Source organism: Podarcis filfolensis (assembly GCF_964270895.1).
Source record: "Podarcis filfolensis genome assembly, chromosome: 15".
Taxonomy (NCBI): domain Eukaryota; kingdom Metazoa; phylum Chordata; class Lepidosauria; order Squamata; family Lacertidae; genus Podarcis; species Podarcis filfolensis.
In genome coordinates, this window is record NC_139618.1 from 5,169,236 (window position 1) to 5,188,598 (window position 19,363).

At 42.2% G+C, this 19,363-nt stretch overlaps 2 protein-coding genes across 18 annotated transcripts in view; one reads left to right on the forward strand and one right to left on the reverse strand.

Moving 5' to 3' along the window:
• Window positions 1-13,597, forward strand: part of BRIP1 (BRCA1 interacting DNA helicase 1) — a 215,458-nt gene extending 201,861 nt beyond the window's left edge. Inside the window, exons 24-25 of one of the 2 annotated variants that reach the window (XR_014541888.1) lie at window positions 12,535-12,849; window positions 13,222-13,597. Coding sequence is in view for 1 of the 2 variants with exons in the window: in XM_083587447.1 (XP_083443573.1) it covers window positions 12,535-12,564 (30 nt within the window). In the remaining variant the exon portion in view is untranslated. Of the gene's footprint in view, window positions 1-12,534; window positions 12,862-13,221 lie in introns of those variants that run through there. The other variant, XM_083587447.1, reaches the window with a different exon arrangement.
• Window positions 1-19,363, reverse strand: part of TBX4 (T-box transcription factor 4) — a 121,493-nt gene that overhangs the window by 12,358 nt on the left and 89,772 nt on the right. For 15 of the 16 annotated variants that reach the window (XM_083587715.1, XM_083587712.1, XM_083587713.1 and 12 more), the window contains 3 exons: window positions 18,066-18,185; window positions 15,263-15,410; window positions 2,555-2,707 (listed from right to left, as the gene is read on the reverse strand). In XM_083587715.1, the coding sequence (XP_083443841.1) occupies window positions 2,555-2,707; window positions 15,263-15,410; window positions 18,066-18,185 (421 nt within the window). Of the gene's footprint in view, window positions 1-2,554; window positions 2,708-15,262; window positions 15,411-18,065; window positions 18,186-19,117; window positions 19,263-19,363 lie in introns of those variants that run through there. The other variant, XM_083587710.1, reaches the window with a different exon arrangement.

Genomic DNA, 19,363 nt, shown 5'->3' on the forward strand with positions numbered 1-19,363 from the left:
TTTGCAGCTGTAAGCAGGCAAAATATAGACTGGGAATCTACTGGTAAATGCCTGGGTGATTTCCAATAGATCAGCAAACATTTCTGCCCCCCAAGTGTTTAACAGTAGCAACTAAAAGGCTTCCCCTCTAAAAGGCAAACTAAGGCCTGGGGGCCAGATCCGGCCCAATCGCCTTCTAAATCTGGCCCGCGGACAATCTGGGAATCAGCGTGTTTTTACATGAGCAGATTGTGTCCTTTTATTTAAAATGCATCTCTGGGTTATTTGTGGGGCATAGGAATTCATTCATATTTTTTTTCAAAATCTAGTCCGGCCCCCCACAAGGTCTGAGGGGCAGTGGACCAGCCCCCTGCTGAAAAAGTTTGCTGACCCCTGAATTAGACTGTTGAAACCAAGAATACTTGGAGGAAAACCAGAGCTGGGGTTGGGGGTGGTGGCGCCAAGCTCAGTTTTGGTATCAAAAGCTAAACATGTGCTCGAACACCTCTTTCTTAATTCTAGGTCTATGTTCAGTCACGCACCCCATGCCATTTTCCTCTCACTTGGCTCCAATTGGTGGAACTTGATGTTAACACCCCCCTCCCCCCAAAGAAAGACATTGATCCCACAAGTCTGAAGTTTGTTCTCCTTCCTGCTCTACAGGTTGTGGAGCAATAGATAGTGCACGCACACTCCACACACACATACACACACTCCACACATACACAGACAGTGTGTGGTTTGGAGCGCCAATTCTCAGTCGGTACAGATCTTGACTCAGACTCCAGTTGTATCACATGCATCCAATCAGACCAAACCTTCACAAAATGCATGTAAATCTACCACAAGAACAAGAGCTGAAATCCATTTTGTGTTTTCCCCCCTCCAGTTCTCTCAATCTCACGCCCACTCAAAAAAAGAAAAAAATCCTTCTTTTCCTTCATGTTCTGACCGCAAGGCAGGCTCTTAACTGCTTTTATAGTAACATTCCTTGTATGTCTCCCTAAATACATATACCGTAATTACTTTTCACTGTAGATTTATGGCTGGGCTTTACCAGTCATTATTAGGTTTGCTTGCTGTTTTGAATGACATCCGAGAGTTTATGGCCTCTGATTCATTAGTTACTGGGCTCACTGTGACTGCCAAGATACCTGCTTTAAACACACATACACACACTCAGTACACTTTCCTTCCTTTCCTGAATGGCATCCTCTGGGTTTTGATAAAACCAAGCATAGGGCAAGTGGGTGGGTGCTTTCTATTCAGAGCCTGTCTTCTGACACAACCTTTAAGAACCAAAAAGACTGTCTTCTGGATGGAGGCCCACCTTGGCCTGGCATAATGCCTGGCATAATGCCAAAATCCTTCCCGTGTGATGTGCCCTGCCCAGCCTCTATTTCCCATAGGCACAGTTCCTGTGAACACAGATGTTCTATTTAGCAAATCGTGGCATCTGCTCTGTATGTTTCACCGCCTCTGTTCATTTGTCTAATCTTTTTTTTTTAAAAAGCCATATAACTTCATAGCCAATTACTCCGTAACTTAATTACTCTTTGTGGGAAGCAGTCCTTACTTTTGTCTGCCCTTGGGCTCACTGCCAGCTGGCCCAACATTCTTGGATTACAGTTTGGCCATGCAATTTTTTCCAAAGGCAATAGCTTGATTTCTGAGCATGGGCTCCAGCGGTTGGGAACCTGCCACACTCCAGAAGTTATTGGACTCTCAACTCCTAGCATGGCCAAAGTCTGGAGATGGTGTCTAGCACCATCTGGAAGGCCACAAAATGCCCATCCCTGACCTACACACTCTTACAGGAAATCAGCCTTTAATAAGAACCTGCCTGCAAGGCGGGGTATCATCCGTAATGACTACAATGGTGCACATATTCCATTTAGCGCAGAGGTTTGGAGCTGCCCCAATGCACCACAATCCCACGAACCCAAGACCTTAGCAATGCTGCTCCTTTTTTTTTACGACATAAATAAAGAACTTAATGAAGCTCTCTTCATTTCATTTCAAATCGGGGGGGGGGGGACCTGTGTGACCCAAATGAAACATTGGGTGGTATTCAACTAAGTTTTATTCAAAGTAGAGCCACTGAAATTAATGAATGCGACCAAATTAGGTTCCTTCATTTCAGTAGGTCTACACTGAGTAAAACTGAATTGGATATTAACCACCTAATAATGTCCCAAAGTTTTCTCGAATCTACAAAACCTGAAGACAAACAATATGAGGAGAAGACTGGAACCCTTGAGCAATGAGGTTATTACAGGCACACCGGAAGAATAGAAAGAAGGAATCAATATGATTAAAGTATAGTGTGAACTACCAACCATTAGGTAGGAATAATCCAGTCACAGTGTGAAGAAAGTGACGAGAGAAGGTTACTTGTCTCATAGTACTAAAACTTCTCTGTCTGAGCAGTAAAGTTCTCATCACAGGACAAGCAATGCTACTTTGGTGGAGTCTCTTTTACAAAGGTTTAAGTTGCACCTGCTGCTGCCACCACCCCAAACATATCACCAAATTCACAAAACAAAATGACATTTTGGGCCACGGTGGCACAAACCTTGTGGTTCTGATAGGATGTCACGGATATAAAGGATGTTTCTGGAAACACGTGAGTGCAGAAAGCTGTGTTCTTGGAGCCAAATGCGTTGTTCTCATCTGCTTTCACAATGTGCAGCCTTGGCTGGTATTTGTGCATAGAATTAAGAATGATCTGAGGAAAGGAAAACAAGAAGGGAACTCATTAGGAATACTGTACAACAAAGTGTATTCAACTGGAGTGCATTATAGGAGCAGGGAAAGGCATTTAAAACATTATGGTGAATTTTGGCTTTGATTTCAAGTAGGAAGGAGTCTGCATTCCTGTGTGTGAGTAAAAAAAATATGATGTAACTCTTGAGACCTGCAGCCAAACAAACGTATCTGGTTGCTTCCAATTTATTTATTTCATCAATAGCATATTTTTAAACCATGCCTTTCAAACAAATTCTGATTGATAAAACCCAATAAACCAATTTAGACAAACATAAAAATAAGAGGAACAAACTCTAAAAGCAGCATAAACCCCTTCAGACTACAGAACCCAGGGAAGAGCACCGGCTGAAAGTCTTTGCGTATGGACAAGGGCATGTGGAGATAGGTCATTTCTTAAAGCACTGAGCTCCCAAGTCATTAAGAGTTTTTAAAAAAATCAAAACTAACACTTTGAATTAGGCCCAGGAATGGAGCAAGGAATTATGGCAATTGATGAAGCAGTCAAGCAATGCAAACAGTTCCAATCACAAATCAGTGTATTCATTTTACCTTTGCCACTCCTCATCCCAGTGGATTTTTTCTGGGGGTACGCAGGGGTACGCATACCCCTAAACATTTTGTGAAACTTTGTGCTTTTGTACTTATTTCCCTCGATTTGAACTATAAAATGGTGATTTTCTTAAGTCAAAATGAGAGTACCCCTAAACATTTTTTTTAGAAAAAAAGCACTGCCTCATCCTATGCCTGTTCATTCTCTTGCTCATTTTTCTTTCCCTTCACGGAAACATTCCTCACCTTTTCCCCTAATTTCTTAGCCAACAGCAAGCAGAGAGGCTGGGGGGCGTCCCACCCTTTTGCAGTATTAAGACAGTTCATCCACTCATTGCAAGAGGTTCCCCCATCACTTGATGGTACAGCAATACCAGCCGCTCTATTCCCACTTTCACTGAATGATGGAAGGCCAAAGGCATCCTCTGCATGGGTCTGTTTTCATTAGAGGAGAGAGTTAGTATTGCCCAGTGTAGCTTTTTACTCATGTTAGATGGGAAAGGGTTGGATGGAAAAGGGTTGCTGAGTCTCCTACTTAGGTCCTGAGACACAGGGTGGCAAGTTAAGCTTGCAGGGCTGCCAGGTTGCCTCGAACTGCATATAAATATTGTAAGAAATAAATACAAAAGTGAAGTGGACAAGAAATAGACTCATTTGCCCATCACCATATAGTATATTTAAAGATAGGCAGATACACACACACACACACACACACACACACACACACATATGCATGCATGCATATGTACGTACAAGGTACAGTTGCATATATTCATAAGGACCCCATAGCCATGGACATCCACAGGAACTTCTGCCTGGGGGGAGGACAAAGTAATATAGGGCAGTTTCTCACCCCCAAAATTGAAAATAATAGTGCCTGTAAATTATGCCTCATATCTCAGGTTCTGCAAATGCTAGAAATTTACTCTCTTTTTTTATGGAAAGCTGGGGATCTGGAGATTATGGTTCATATGGGAAGAGGGGGACTGCCCCCTTCTCTCCCTGCCTCCCACTTGCAGAGGCCCACACCCCCTAGAGTGTTCTGGGGAGAGGAAATGGGGAGAATCATTGCACATTAATGGTATCTAGGCAGAAAGAGCATCCAGCAACCTGATCGAGGCCCCTCCACTTCCGTTTAGCCATGTTCACAATCTTGATGCTGATGGAAAGTGGGGCTGGAGCTGGAAAACAGAAGCCTATTCTTTTCTAGATGGGTCAAGCGGCACCATTATGGCAGGATCAGTTCTTTTAAGGCCCTTTTGGTCTGACTGCATATAATTCTGCCCACAGTAGCCAGCTGCATGATATACCATTTAAATGTAGTTTTTATTGATGACATTTTCCAGATCAGCCTTCCCCTCTTCTCCCTGAGGAGGAATGAGAAAGCAGCGTGGCATTTTATCAGCTTTGTATGGGGCTCTCTTTTAACTATTTGGCTGCTGTCTGGCTACAGAGCTTTGACCAAGGAAGAGGGGAAGGCTGTTTTATTAAGGCCGTTATTAAAATATATTTCACTTGGCTTGCCCTGTGATATCAAACCACCGGAGGACAGCTCCAGAAGTTACACTGAGGAGATTTTTAAATTAACTCCAAAAACAGTAATCACTGTGGTTAATTTGGGACGTTAGTTAATTATACTTCTATTGTTCATGAGAATTTAAAATATATTTAATGAGATTTTCAAGTTTAATGGCGTTATTTACTAACAGTAAATGCAGCAAAATGTTGCAGTTTATTCTTATCTCCTAACTCCTAAGTCAGGGATAGCCAAACTTATGTTGTCCATGGTCTGGTAACCTCTAGGATATGGAGATTCCATCAATCTCTTGTTGCTTAAAAAGAAAGATGAAAAAGACAGATCAGAGTAAAGCACTTTCCCTTCACCAAACGTTTTGTTAAAACAGGCCATAATTTTGCACCCCTCCTCACTCGCTCCACTGTTATTCGTAACATGTAGATGTTCCAGGAGCAGAAGTTCCAGGAGCTCCAAAGCATACCAAGAGAGTTGAGGCGCCCAGCTCCCATTTGGGTTTAATGCTTTAATCCACTTTCAAGATCTCCTATTGAATCTCATCAGCTGGACTGCACTACTTTCTTAAACACAAAGAAAGTGTTTTTTAGAAGCAAACGGGGGGGGGGGCGGGCATATGAAACAACAGCCCAGGCTGCCTGCCTAGAATCAGTATTGCTGAGATGGTGTTCCAGCTCAAAGGGATATTTTACAGAGACTCCAAAAGGTACAACTGTGACCCGTAAAACCTACCTAAAGTTTTGGGTTGGAGCCAGTTGGGGGGAGCTTTGCAAAGGGCGCACACTCCATTAGTCGTTAAGCTGCCCCAGCGTGCCTCTGGAGTCCTGCATCTCTGCCCTCCCTACAGCACTTGGAGGAATTTCATGGCTGACGAGGGATGGAGTGCCTGGTGCACGAGGGGAGTTGACTGCACAGAATGACGTGAATAAAAGGCAGCGGCTTCGCATGCAGCCTGCCGACCATGAAAACTTATACATTTAATAAATAAAGTGAATCAAACTTGGGGAAGAGCTGTGGCTCAGTGGTAGAGCACATGCTTTTCATTCAGAAGGCCCCAGGTTCAATCCCTGGCATCTGCAGGTGGGGCCAGAATCTACCTATCTGGAATCCTGGAGAACCACTGCCAGTCAGAGCAGACAGTACTGAGGTAGATGGACAAATGGTCTGACTCAGTATAAGGAGCTTCCTATGTAGCCTATTAAAACTAAATGTGGTAGGATACGCCACAGAAAAAACATGAACAGAGAAATAAACGTGGCATTGAAATAAACTTGGTTTTGAATAGTTCTGCACGGGCCACTTTTCACATTCATTCTAATAAATACTGTTTGCTACAAGCAAATGCTCATGTCCTAATACTGCCCCCTGCCCATCAAAATTTAAGGCATGAGCCTGCCAAAGATACGCTGGTTAGATTTCAGTCCAAGTATTATGAGCACACCTGGAGCTCAAGCAGCCTCCCATCCCACTGATCATTAGTCACCTGCAGCATTTTCATACCCAGGTGGGGAATGCATTTAGTTGTGAGTTTGAATTTTGAACTGCAGTTAAAACAGCAACCACAAAGTTGCTTTGGCAGTGGGGGACTAGCCAATATAGTAGCAATTATGTCACTGGAGGACATCTGAAAATCTATCTTCAAACGGTGACTTTGATACCACAACAAACATCCTGGTGTTGAGCACACAAAACATCTCCTATTTAGCTCATGTGTAATGCAGCCAAGATTTCTGCAGGCACTTAGTGATAGTGATAGGTAGATGCAATATGAGCCTGCAAATATGCAAACGTTCGCATTTAGGGATGAGAGAGAAGTCTAGTTCTGTTCACATTTAAAAGACAAACCAGCTAAACCCAGACTTTCTAAAGCAAGAAACTGAAACACAGCCTTCTTTCAAAAATCACTTTTCAAAATTTTGCAGTGCAGTTCTCCAGCCAAGTAATGTGTACAAAAATGCACATGCTGTGGCAAAGTGTGCATAAATGCATATATTGGTGAAAATATCAAACAAAAATGTGTTTACTAGGAGAATTACACACCAAAATTTTGATGAGTTTTTATTAGGACTTTTTAGAAAAATGCAAACTGATCCAGCCATCTAGGAAAATGAAGTTACTGGAAAAATTAGAAACGGGAACCAAAACTGACAGATTTGCCCATCCCTACCCCCACGACCCATTTCCTGGCCTGGTTGTACAATTTTGCATTACCTTCCCCTTTAAGCTGGTGGGGTCCTATGGCCAGAGAGTTCCAGCCTTGCATTTAGGATTCAAACCCCCAATTAGCTATGCTCCGATTTGAAAATTAAAGGTTTAGCTCTGAAAAAGGGAATACTTCCACACATCGTGAGAGGAGCTCATTGTTTGGTGTAAATAGTACCCATATGAACAGAAGCTTTGTTTCAGCAAGTAAAGTGCACACCATTTGGTTATTAGAAACTGTCAGGTTGGGTATAAGTTTGTGTCATGACAGGCACTCAGAAGCCTGTGCAGAATGAATGTTCAGATTTTTCATACAGATTCCACAGTGATTCTGGGCTCATCCATATTTCCATTTGTCCCATGATTTCTAGTCCAATAAGATATTCCTTTGTCTCACCACTTTCTCTGGGGAAACCTGCTGTTTACTACTGAATTGGAACGAACGTCAATTGCATTTTCTGTGGGTTGATGTTCGTTGCGATTCAGCAGTGAACTGTGGGTGTTCCTGGGGGAAGTGGCAGTATGAAAGAAAAACCTCTAGACTCATGCCTAGAAATCATGGGGCAAACGGAAATGTGGATGAGCTTTATTTAAGGATTTATAAGCTACTTCCCAACAAATGCTTCTAAAATATGCTGTAAGCTGCCCAGAGTGGCTGGGGAAATCCAGCCAGGTGGGCTACCTATGAATAATAAAATTAATAGTAGTAGTAGTAGTAGTAGTAGTAGTAGTAGTAGTAGTAAGAATATCAACAACACAACGTATTTCGAGCACATTTGAAAACTGGAAAAGCAACTGTGGGTGCTGCTACACACGTACCACAACCAAGCACACACTACCACCCTAGTCACTTATTTCAAGCGTAATTTCAGTCATGGGGAGAGACAAGGGAGGGGGCTGTGTAGGCCAGTGGGTGCCAGGTTGCTGGCCCCTGGACTAAGTTCCTGTTCCAATTAAGCCACTTCCGCCCTACAGAGGAGGTGGGGTTGCGGCTCCACGGCCCCACCCCGCGTGATTGGGGGGATTCCCGGCCATGTCACCCCCTGGCCAGCCAATTGGCTGGCTATGGGGGCGTGGCCTGCCCTATTTAAGGCAGGAGGCAGCCGGGGATCTCCCTCTTTGCCGCCTGCCAGCTCTTCCGGTTTTTCCCACCCTCCCGGCCTATAAGGTTTTCGATCCTTGACCTTGCTATGGTTGGTCGCCGTTGAGGGGCCTGGTCGGAATTTTTCCACTAGGCAAATTGGCACCAGCCACTTGGTTTTTGCCTACCTCGTAGCAAATCATCACAACTTTCTTGGTATTGGCAGTTAGGCATTGGTATTGTTCTGTAGATGGAAGAGGGGAGGTAGTGCCATCACCTGCCCCACATATTGAAGGGTAGTCCAATAAAGGATTCCGGGAGGTGTGGCCCTGTCCGAAGCCTGGGGAGGTGAAGGCCTAATGCACACCCGCAATCGGTGACCCCAGGGGAGTTCCTAGTTAATGTGCATCAGCAGGACTCCCCCTACTGGTGGTTAACCCTTCCCGGAATTCAAGCAGACTGGCTGAAGTCAGATATAGTTGGTTAGGACCAATGCCTAAGCCAATACTGCTCGTCACCTGTAACCAATAAAGTTGTGGCCTTATTTAGCCCATTAACCTTAATAATTGTGTCATGTGTCATTATTTCCGCTGGGGGAACGGGAACTCTCCACGCAATAAGGCCCTTAGTGGACAAAAGTGACTCTTGGAACTCTTCTTTTGTAAGAAAACAAAGCTTGAATCATATGTACTATCAATGAAATGAACTCAATTCAAATTCCACTGGTGATGCTAGTGCTAAGTAAAGCCCATCAAAGGGCCTTGCATTACTTGGGATGTAGCGCCAAATAGCATTTTTATTCTTTCTTTCTTTCCCACCCATCACCCTAGGGTCCCGGTGCAGTCCTTCACAGACTATAGTATTTTAGAGAGCAAATTGTTCCAGCGTTCCCCCAGATGAACATTTGCACCTGGAAAGTTAGCATGTCATGAAAGTTTGGTTAAAACCCTGATATATAGCTTTCCATCTGCAGGGAGGTAGAGATTTGTTTTTGTTAAGCACCTGAACCCTAAAATGGGCATTCCCTCAATAGCAGTTTTACATGATCAGAAAACATCGAATTAGGAGTTATTCCAATACATGAGAATTAGCCCTTGGCTCTTTCACCCCCTAAACATTTGTCCTTTTTCTCTTTCTTAAGGCACAATTTTTGTTACTTGAGTTCCTTCTACGAACTAAAGCAGTTTAAAGTTAACCGTTAACTTCAAAATGTACTGCCACTTATAAAACACCTTCGCCCCCTCCCTCCCCGCAACATATCCCCTCTCCAAACATATATTTAGCCAATATCGATCTATATATATTTTTCAGAGTTATATACCAGTTCAGCTCCCTAGCACTAGATATGTACCTTTGGGAACACAGAGTCTTGCTTACATTTATAGCACCGTACAGACTTGATAAGGCATTGGAAAGGCAGGATAGAAGCCCATATAGTAATTTTTTTAAAAAAAAAGCATTGCTTTGGATTTCTTAAGAATGATAAATGTTTTTGAATTTGAAAGAGATGTGGCTTCTTAAGTTAACGTTAAGTATTCATAACGTTTGATCAGGCCACTTTGCTCTGTGTAATGCAAACTTTCCCTGAAATCAATGCATAATATGTTGACCCATGAGCAAATAAATAAATAAATCGGGAGCTGTTTTAAGAGAGTTCCTTGGTTCTCCAAAGGAGATCAGGTGTCACACACTGCAAAAGTTGCCATGACAATCACCCATTTAATACAAAACAACAGACAGTGGTGTGCCAGCCCCACAATTTTAATAGCTTCTCCCAAGGAATCATATAACTGAAGTATAATCCCTCTTGAACATGCTCTCTGTCTTTTACTTTCTTTTCAAGCATTTGGTCTAATGAGTCAACTGAATTACTCCATTTCCTCATTTTGGGCAGTGGAAGGAAATACGAGCTGTACATTTTGTTTTATATTTATCAAGTACATCAACTGGGAGAAGAACTGCCTCTTTGTAGACAAATAAATATGAGCCCCAGAAGCCAACTGTTCCAATTTTGACCAAATGCCCAAGGGGCGGGGAGAAGCACCATCATACCTTGGATCAAGAATCTTCCTTTCCAGAGAGCAAAATGTTCTTGCTGGCTTGTTAATCAGTCACTGTAACTATTTTGCTTTAAAGGAATTGTCACTGTGATGAAGGGTCTGGTCCACAAATGCTTATGCCATAATAAATCTGAGTTGCCACAAAGTTCTTTGTCATTTTCCTAAAAACAGTGTATTTCCCAGTAGCTAGCTGTGGGACTTAACTAGAGAAAAGAATAATCTGGCATACATCACCAGCCTCCTGCATGCTTTCCTCTACCCAGGATCAGTTCCTTCCCTTGCATGCTGCTGCTTTTAAAGATTTCCTCTTCCTGTGGATAGATTTGACCATGCAGTGACACACTTTCTGTGTGACACGACTCCAAGCCCACTCTTCTTCTTGCCTTGCTTCCTGGCTCTGCCACATTTTGGTAAGAGCTATAGCTCAAGGATAGCATGCATACTGTAATTTGCATGCTGAAGGTCCTTGATTCGATCCCTGGTATCTTCAGATAAGCCTGGGAATGCCCCCGTCTGAAACCCTGGAGAACTGATTACCAATCAATGTAGACAGTACTGAACTAGATGAACAAATTGGTTGGACTAAGGCAGCTCTCTATGTTCCTTCAGCTCCACTATTGCTGCTGCCTCCTCCTTTTTGCCTAAACTGCTCCAATTTCATTCCTGGAATTGACATTGGCTTGGTTTCTCCAATAGGGATACTTTGCATCCCCTCTAATTAAGCACCTTGGCTTGGACTCTAGCATTGCCTCATTCCCCAGAGACCTTGATTCTGCAAGGAGGCAATGAGTCACTCCAAAGCATGACAGCAGTTGATATTGGGGGTTCCTCCTTTCTCTGTGGAATGGACACAGCCAGAGACAGTGCATCAGATGTCCTGCAGCTGGACATAGGGGGAAGGAGTTCCTAAATTGTGGTCTGCAAACCAACAGCAGTCCACGAGCTACATTCACATGATCTGCAGTGTGTGTGTGAATTTGTAGCTGAAGACAGGAGATGGCACACCCATCATACTAAACATTCAGATTGAAACTTTTTTGTATTTTTGTTGCTTCTTTTGTTTCTTATGTTTTATTGCAATGGAATTTGAATTCTATGGAAATCTGATTGTAATAGAATATATAACAACTATTTTTATATATAGTTTTTTATTGTGTGACAATTTGAATTTCATAGATTTCTAATTGTAACAGTACAATAAAATACAACATAAAAAATAAAAGCAGCAATAAAGATACGAGTAAAAATCATAAAGCACCTAGAGTTGTTACAACAAGTGGAAAAATCAATACGTGATCTGCCAAGACCTGCAATTTCCAAGTCAACAATGGATGCGGGGGCGGGGGGTCAGAACTGCTAACAGGGCATTGGGCAGGTGTTGGGGTCTACTTCAGATTTTTACTAGAACTCCAAAGCCCACCATCTAGAAACCCTTGCCAATCTACTGCAAATGATGCGACAATTTACCAGCTGATGGGAATTTACCTTCTGCCAACCCTCAACAACTTTGTGCCCATTCCCCTGTAGGTTATTATCTGGCCCACTTGCTTGAGTGATCTAGAAATTCATTGCTCCAGAAGTGCTTTACGAACTGCAGCTGGTCTCTCCAGGACTGTGCTGGTTGGCAAGTCCTGTCTTTTGATTGGCCAAGGCATCTCCCAACCTCTCTGTTCTAACCATATCCTATACATCTACAGCTTCCTGACACTGGAATTCCTTTCATGAATGAGTACCCCTATAAAAACATATCACAGCTCTAATAGATGACATCATTAATGCCCTCCCCAGCCTACTGCATGTACAAACTTATTTTGCACGTTTTGAAGACATTATATTCATAGATGAATCTTTCTTGACGGGCAATGTATGTGCAATAGTATTAATTGAATTTCCCTTCCAATGGCACTGTGAAGGATGGAGTATCACTTTCCAGCAGTAGTTGGATCCACAGCAGCTTAAATAAATCTGGCATTATTAATGAATACATTTTGGTCGTGTCAGCATTTTTGACTTGTGTATGTTTCAAAAAGGCTTCCCCTTTTTCCCCTTCCAAAGAAAGAAAAGAAGGGAATCATCCAAAGCCCAAATATCTGTCAAAATAGTTAAGCTTGTTATATCCCTAGCCACCCTCAGGACGCACGCATAAATCAGGGTTTTTTGTCAGGCTGATTATCTCCGCGCATGTAAAGATTTTGAAATACATAAATTAATGTCTTACCCCAAGAGGAGGGATTTTGCTTTTAAGTAGATGTGGCTTAAGAGGATGTCTAACATTTAGAGGCTGATAAATGCCTCTTCAACTATCTGCCACTGAAGAGTGTTGGCTTCTCCTACTGTAGTGCTTTTTCTTTTCCTTTTTTAAGGCACATGCAAAAATTGTTTTAGCTTCTTGAGAATCTCGGTTATTCCAAGAAAAAGACCCAGGTCAGGATGAATGAAGCCTACGAGGTTCACATCAGATGGAAAAGACCACACTCTTCTCAGCAAGAGGAGGCATAATGAAGTCATCCACAGATTATTCATTAACGGAGCATTCCAAACTCCCAATCTGCCCTGCTGGGGCAGATGGAGGGAGGGGACAGAAGTGTCCCTACACCCAGCAACAGAGAGAAGCTCCACCATCAGAAAAGAAGCACCTCAATCTGCCCAAATGGCAAATGGATGGAATATTACCAGTGGTAATAATTGTGTTCTGCTGCAGTCGAAATAAATAAAAAAATCATTGTCCAGTAGCATCTTAGAGACCAACTAAGTTTGTTCTGGGTATAAGCTTTCGTGTGCATGCACACTTCTTCCGATATCTGCTGCAGTTTGTTTTCTGCCATAAACTACTTTATTCGTTTCAGTTTTGAAATTACGCAACTTTCATCATTTATGTGATTAATGATGTAAGTTATGTTGTTATTACATTATTCCAGCCCATTCATTTCAATGAAAAAGAAACACAATGTAAACGGGGATGGGCAGGTGTAATCATGTATCATTTGCAGGCTGAAAGCAACAGAAGCAATGAATACCAATCATATCTGCTGAATTGATTTCTGTTCTAGGCATGGGACAAATTAAGCAAGCATCACCATGGAGAGTGTCTCATCCAAGAATCTTCCAAAACCTGTCCCTGCTATAATGCATTTTAACAAAGGTTTCACAGACCAGTATAATATGGCTTATTCATGTATGTATCGTGTACAGAGCACAGCTTTAAACACAGTTACGTCTAAGGAGGAATAGCAGCCCATGTTGGAAGCTGTTCAGGCATGCAAATTTGATTTTATTATTTATTACACTTCTGAATTGCCCTTCCTCCAGAAGGTGCTCAGGGTGATGCACAGCAAAGATAAAACAATAAAATACAGTGGTACCTCGGGTTAAGAACTTAATTCGTTCTGGAGGTCTGTTCTTAACCTGAAACTGTTCTAAACCTGAAGCACCACTTTAGCTAATGGGGCCTCCTGCTGCTGCCGCACCGCTGGAGCACGATTTTTGTTCTCATCCTGAAGCAAAGTTCTTAACCCAATGTAACATTTCTGGGTTAGCGGAGTCTGTAACCTGAGGTGTATGTAACCTGAAACGTATGTAACCCGAGGTACCACTGTATATCCATAAAGATACATAATTGCTCACTGCTGTTAGGTATTAGACAACACAGTATCAAACCATATAGAGTTGGATAGACAGAAACAAACAAGGAGGACAGACATCACTCCAGGGGGAGGGCCTTCCATAGCCAGTTTGTCTACTGGCATTGGAGGAGGCAGCTCTGCGGCAACTTGGACTCCGACCCACTCAGAGCTTTAAAAACCATGTTTGACTCGTGAATTTTCTAGGGGAAAGCTACAGGCAAGATCACTCCATCGCATACCTTTTTGTCAATAAGGCAAGAGTCAGAGCAGTTTGCAAAATGCAACTCTGAATCAGTTATGCTTGAATGCAGAAAGTGGAAAATGGGAATGCCTGTGTCGAAAACTTTATATCCCACGCAACAACAAAATACCAGGAAGCTCAAGCCATCCAGGTTCCAATGCCAACAAAAAACGTCCTGTTTGGTTGTGGCCAAAATGAACATTCACACTGAACCAACATAAATAGTGGTATATTAGCAGCTCAGGTAATGGTAGGTAAAGAGGAAGAAAGAAAATAACTCTTAAAAATGTAAATATAGGGAAAGTAACTGAGTTAATATCCTGCTGCTAAGAATTGCATAGACCCCTTTATACTCTTATGCTCCCATATGCACTTTAACACTAGTTAGATGTACCCTTTGCAATGATATACCAATAAGTAAGCAATGTATTGGCCCACTGCTGTGCCTTGGAGAAGGTTCTGCACTTATAAAAACCACTGGTCACATCCTTTTCCAGTCTCTGCACATGAATATTTTCCAAATAAAAAATACCCTGTATATTGTGTATAAATCTTCTGAACACCCGGGGGGGGGGGGTTGATTGACTTACACCATCAGTTCTGAGCACACTACAAAGTATTATACATCAAAGATTTCAGTTGGCTGAAAACAGGAAACTGCAGAATGAGTCAAAGCCCAAGAGAAATATGCAAATATGAATGGATAAACAGACAACACAGTGTCAGCAACCAATGAAAAATGTTGAGATACTTAAGAAAGAGTATCTGGTGCTCACATGTGGCCACGCTTGAATCCTCTGCTGCCGGAAATCAAAGACAACACTCACAAAAAAATGTCTGGCACAAATATCAAAACTATAAGGCTATGCAGATTCTGGGTGCCAGTGACAAGAGTGTGTAGAGTTATGCTGGAAGCTCAACCTGGAGTTAGAGATTCTGCACAAGAACCATTGGCATGAGTGGGACCTGCAGCTGGCTGGGGTTGATAGGAGTTGTAGTCCTAAAACATCAAAGGCTCTTGAGGCACCTTAAAACCAACCAGTTTATTATGGCATAAGAACTGGACTCCACTCCATACAAAATTTATGCAAAAATGAATTTGTTAATCTTCAAGGTTCCAAAACACCCTTTGCTGTTTTTGCTACAACAAGTTTTACGCAACTTCCCAGATGGAATCTTTTGACAGCCTAAACATCATCGGTAATAATATATAGTCATTTCTCTTACATGTCCAAAGGGATCCAGGTGGTTGTTGGTGAGCTTTAGCTTCTGAAATGACACCAGCTGGCGCATCCAGTGGGCTCCTGTGGCAGGTGAATCTGGGTGGACATACAATCGCCCAGGCATTGCAGGCTCAGCCTTACCTGCCACCATCCTGCGAGGGGAGCAAACGCAGAAAGGTTAGTTTTATGGTGTTCATTTGTATATTTAATTCAGTACGATATGTTTTGCCCAACGTCTCCAGCCATTCAAGGACAGCTACAAAATCATAACCATAAAAGGTTTCTAAATGAATGAAGAAGAACAGAGCAGAAATCTGATGGATTGTGAAGTAAATACAGCAGATAAAAGACAAAAAAACCACTTTGTTTTTCAACTACCAAACACCAGCCATGAAATGCGAGCCTTGTATTTTTATTGTATGCTTTATTTTTAGAGAGAGCAACATCAACAAATTTAACCTAAAGATTTTTAAACAGCCTTGCGGGTAGTATGAAAAGGTCTCTGCTCTTTGCTTCCATAGTTCACCCAACTGATATTCTGAACTGGATTTCTTTACTTTAAATTTACCATCCTTCAGATAAGTCCAAGGATGGTTTGCAGACACACACACATTCACGGTGGTATTCAACAAAGTTTTTCTCAGACATATTGAAATTAATGGACCCAATTTAGATATGTTCATTAATTTAAATGAGTCTACCCTGAGTGAAACTTTGTTGAATACCCCCCAGTGCTTTCTGAAAGCTTGACAAGCTTTGCGTACAAGGTGGGAGGTGGAATTGTGAGATTTGATGGAGACCATCACTGTGTTTTTCCTTTTTTACTTCACGACTTCCGGAGCTCTGCTTTGGCACTGGAAATTATATTCCAGAGCTGGACCTCAGATGAAGCCCTGAGCACGTTCGCCTTTCCATCTGCCATCTCTTAGGCTTCCTTAGTACTGTTGATCTGGTCCAGTGAAATAGACTGTACTCCCACAATTCATTTGGGGAGCAAGAGTTCCAGCTTAGTTGAAAACCCAGGTTGCTACAAAAGACTTTCCCTCCCTTTCACTGCCCTAGTTTTCTCACTGAACCAACAAGATGAGCATTCACTGTCTGCCACCAGCTGTAGCTCAGTGGTAGAGCACATCCCTGGCATTTTGAGGTACGGTTGAGGAAGTACCTCCTACCCAAAATGCCTGGAGAGCTACTGCCAGCCAGTGTAGGCAATAATGAGGTAGAATGACCAATGGTCTAATGCAGTATAAGACAGTTTCCTATGTTGCTATTTAAATCAGCCCTTAAAACAGAACCTTAACAAATGAGAACTCTATTTTTAGAGGAAGCACCTGCTTTGCATACAGAAGGGCCTGGGTTCAATCCACTGTGTCTCTAGGTAGAATTGGGAAAGACTATACACTGTCCTAGCAGCTGCAACCCACAGTTCACAGTAAGAAGCAATGGCTACAAACACACACACACACACACACACACACACACACACACACACCTTGGGTCATAAGAAGTGTTCAGTGGGCACCTTCCCAATACTAAGGAGACTGTGGAAGGAGAATGTGGGTTAAGAATTAAACACTCAAAGCTCCCACAATTAAGAGATGTAGCCTGGAGATATACATCTCATGCACACACCCCTCACCTTCCTTCATATCCTCTCTCAAAACTTTATGGTGACGTCCTTGACTTAACTCCGTAATCCTTATCCCAAGTTGTAACCCCAGCTGAAGCAAAAACTGTCACTCCCACTTTCTCCCATTTGTCATTTAGCTCTTCCATCTGTTGTTTTTCCTCACTGTCAACACTGAGATTGTAAGGACAGGGAGCTTGGGTCACATCCACACCAATACATTTAAAGCACAGGGCTTTCCTCCAAAGAATCCCCACAGAGCTGCAATTCCCAGCACCCTTAGCAAACCTACAGTTTCCAGGATTCATTTGCAGAAAGAAATGTGCTTTAAATTACATGTTGTAGACAACTTTTTTTAACCTTTGAAAGTGCAAAATCCTAAGTACACCAATGAATAATAGTGAATAGCATCTACTTGATGATTATAAACATTTTTGCACAAGGCCACTTTGCAGCGACCAAGTCTGCAAGCCTCAGGAATAAGCAGCTACCGTTGTTTACTAGTTGCTCACAGTACCTGGGATATCTGAAGCAGCTTCCCAATCAGTGTTATTGAACCGAAAGCAGTCCTTGTTTACACAGGCAGGGCATCCCTGAGCGTTTAAACCAACACACTTTTGCTTGCTCCACTTAAAAACCACTTATTTAGAAATATATATAAATATATTTCATTTTTAAAAAATCAAAACAGTTTACAGCAAACGTTTATAAAACCATACAATAAAAGCCATATAAAAAGTTAAAATCAGATATCTGTTAGCAATTGTGGGAAGAGAAAGTCTTAATTGCTTGCTTAGAAAGTTTTCAGTGGGTGTGTAAAGTTTGGCACAGAAGAACACATAATGCATTAATGGTGTCCAGAATACAGCCACAATGCTCTAATTCAAAGTACAAGGAGCCGTGTTTTGATGTTTCCAATACTTGTTCCATATATAGGGGAAGTCTGCCTCAAACCTGCCCCCATCTGCAAAGCCAAGTAGAGGCTGTGCAGGTTACAAGTTCCCAAAAATGAGAGTGTCAAGGTGCTTAGGGATGAAAAGGTAAGTAAAGATTGCTTTGCCAAAGACATTTCCTGCTCTTCCTGTTGCAAGCTACACCACCAAAACTGAACTACCATCCGGATGAGGCTGCAACTCTAGATCTGCTGGGGTGATTTTAATTGTGTAATTTCAAGACGTACCATTTGTTGTCGCAGAATTTGTACCGGTGATCGTCTGCAGGAACAATATCAATCAACAAGATGTACTTGGTCTTGGGGTTCATCCCAGTGACTTTCACTTTGTAACTTGGAAACATCCTCCTTACAGAAAGGACACAAAGCAAACAAACAAAAATAGACATTAGGTCAGAAGACAGGGGCCAAATTGAGAAGCAAACAAGAATACCCTATAAGCCTACTCCAGGCAGTACTGAGGAATGCATACATATTTTCACTGTGTGTGTGTTTGTGTGTGTGTGGATGAATCATAATCCCTATATTCCCAATTTTAACACACACACCCCACAAAAAAGAGTAAGTTTCTAGCATTTGTAGAACCTGAGATACAAGGCAGTATTCTTTTCATTTTGCCTATGTGAGAAACTAGCCTGCTCCCTGCACCCCTTCAGTGTTTTATTTTGCACCCAACAAGAAATTTTCCTGCAACCAGTCCAAGAAAATTTATTCACAATCAACTGACTCGTTTATGTTGCTGTTTGGTACAGGACAGCAAGATGACACCTGGTTAATGTGCACAGAGTACCTACAGCCAGCCAAGCTATTTTCGCACCTGAGACTGAGAATTTTCTCTGGGAGTAAAAATACAATAATAAAGTGAGCAACTAACAATTTGCTGTCATCTTATGAAACCCCCAAATCATTAGCCTGAGGCAGCTGTTCCACTCTGCCTAGTGGCAGTACCAGCCCTGGTTATATAAAAGCTGAGTACTGTTATTACATAGTGTTTTGCAGTCATATATATCTCTGCAATAATTTCCCATGAAGCACTCTAGGAGCATTTTGAAAACATTTCTATGCGAGATTCAGAGACTTGGGGAAATGTGGTATTATCAAATACACCTTTCTCCGCCCCCCCTGCCAAGTGCTCTCTAAACCAGAAACTGGTTGACAGAAATGGTGTAAAATTCTCCCTCAACATATCCCTTTTCCCTCAGTTCTCCATCTAAGAAAAATAAAACATTTCCCTCAGCTTTTTCTCAAATTCCTCCTCAAAAAAGATGGCAGTGGGGTACCTGTCACAACACCATTGGGCTTCATAGTCTTATCCTCCTCATAAATAGAGATTTGTATTAGTAAATGAACAAGAAAGAAAGACAAGTCCTGGTGACAGAAGAACAGTCTCTGTCTGTGGGGTGAACGATCCTTGTCGTCAGAGCAGCCATTTTGTAACCGCTTGGGCAAAAATCCACAAAATGGGTTCCTTTTAGAAGACCTTTGAATCAGCTCTTTCTAACACCCTTGCATAAATTCCAGGTGTT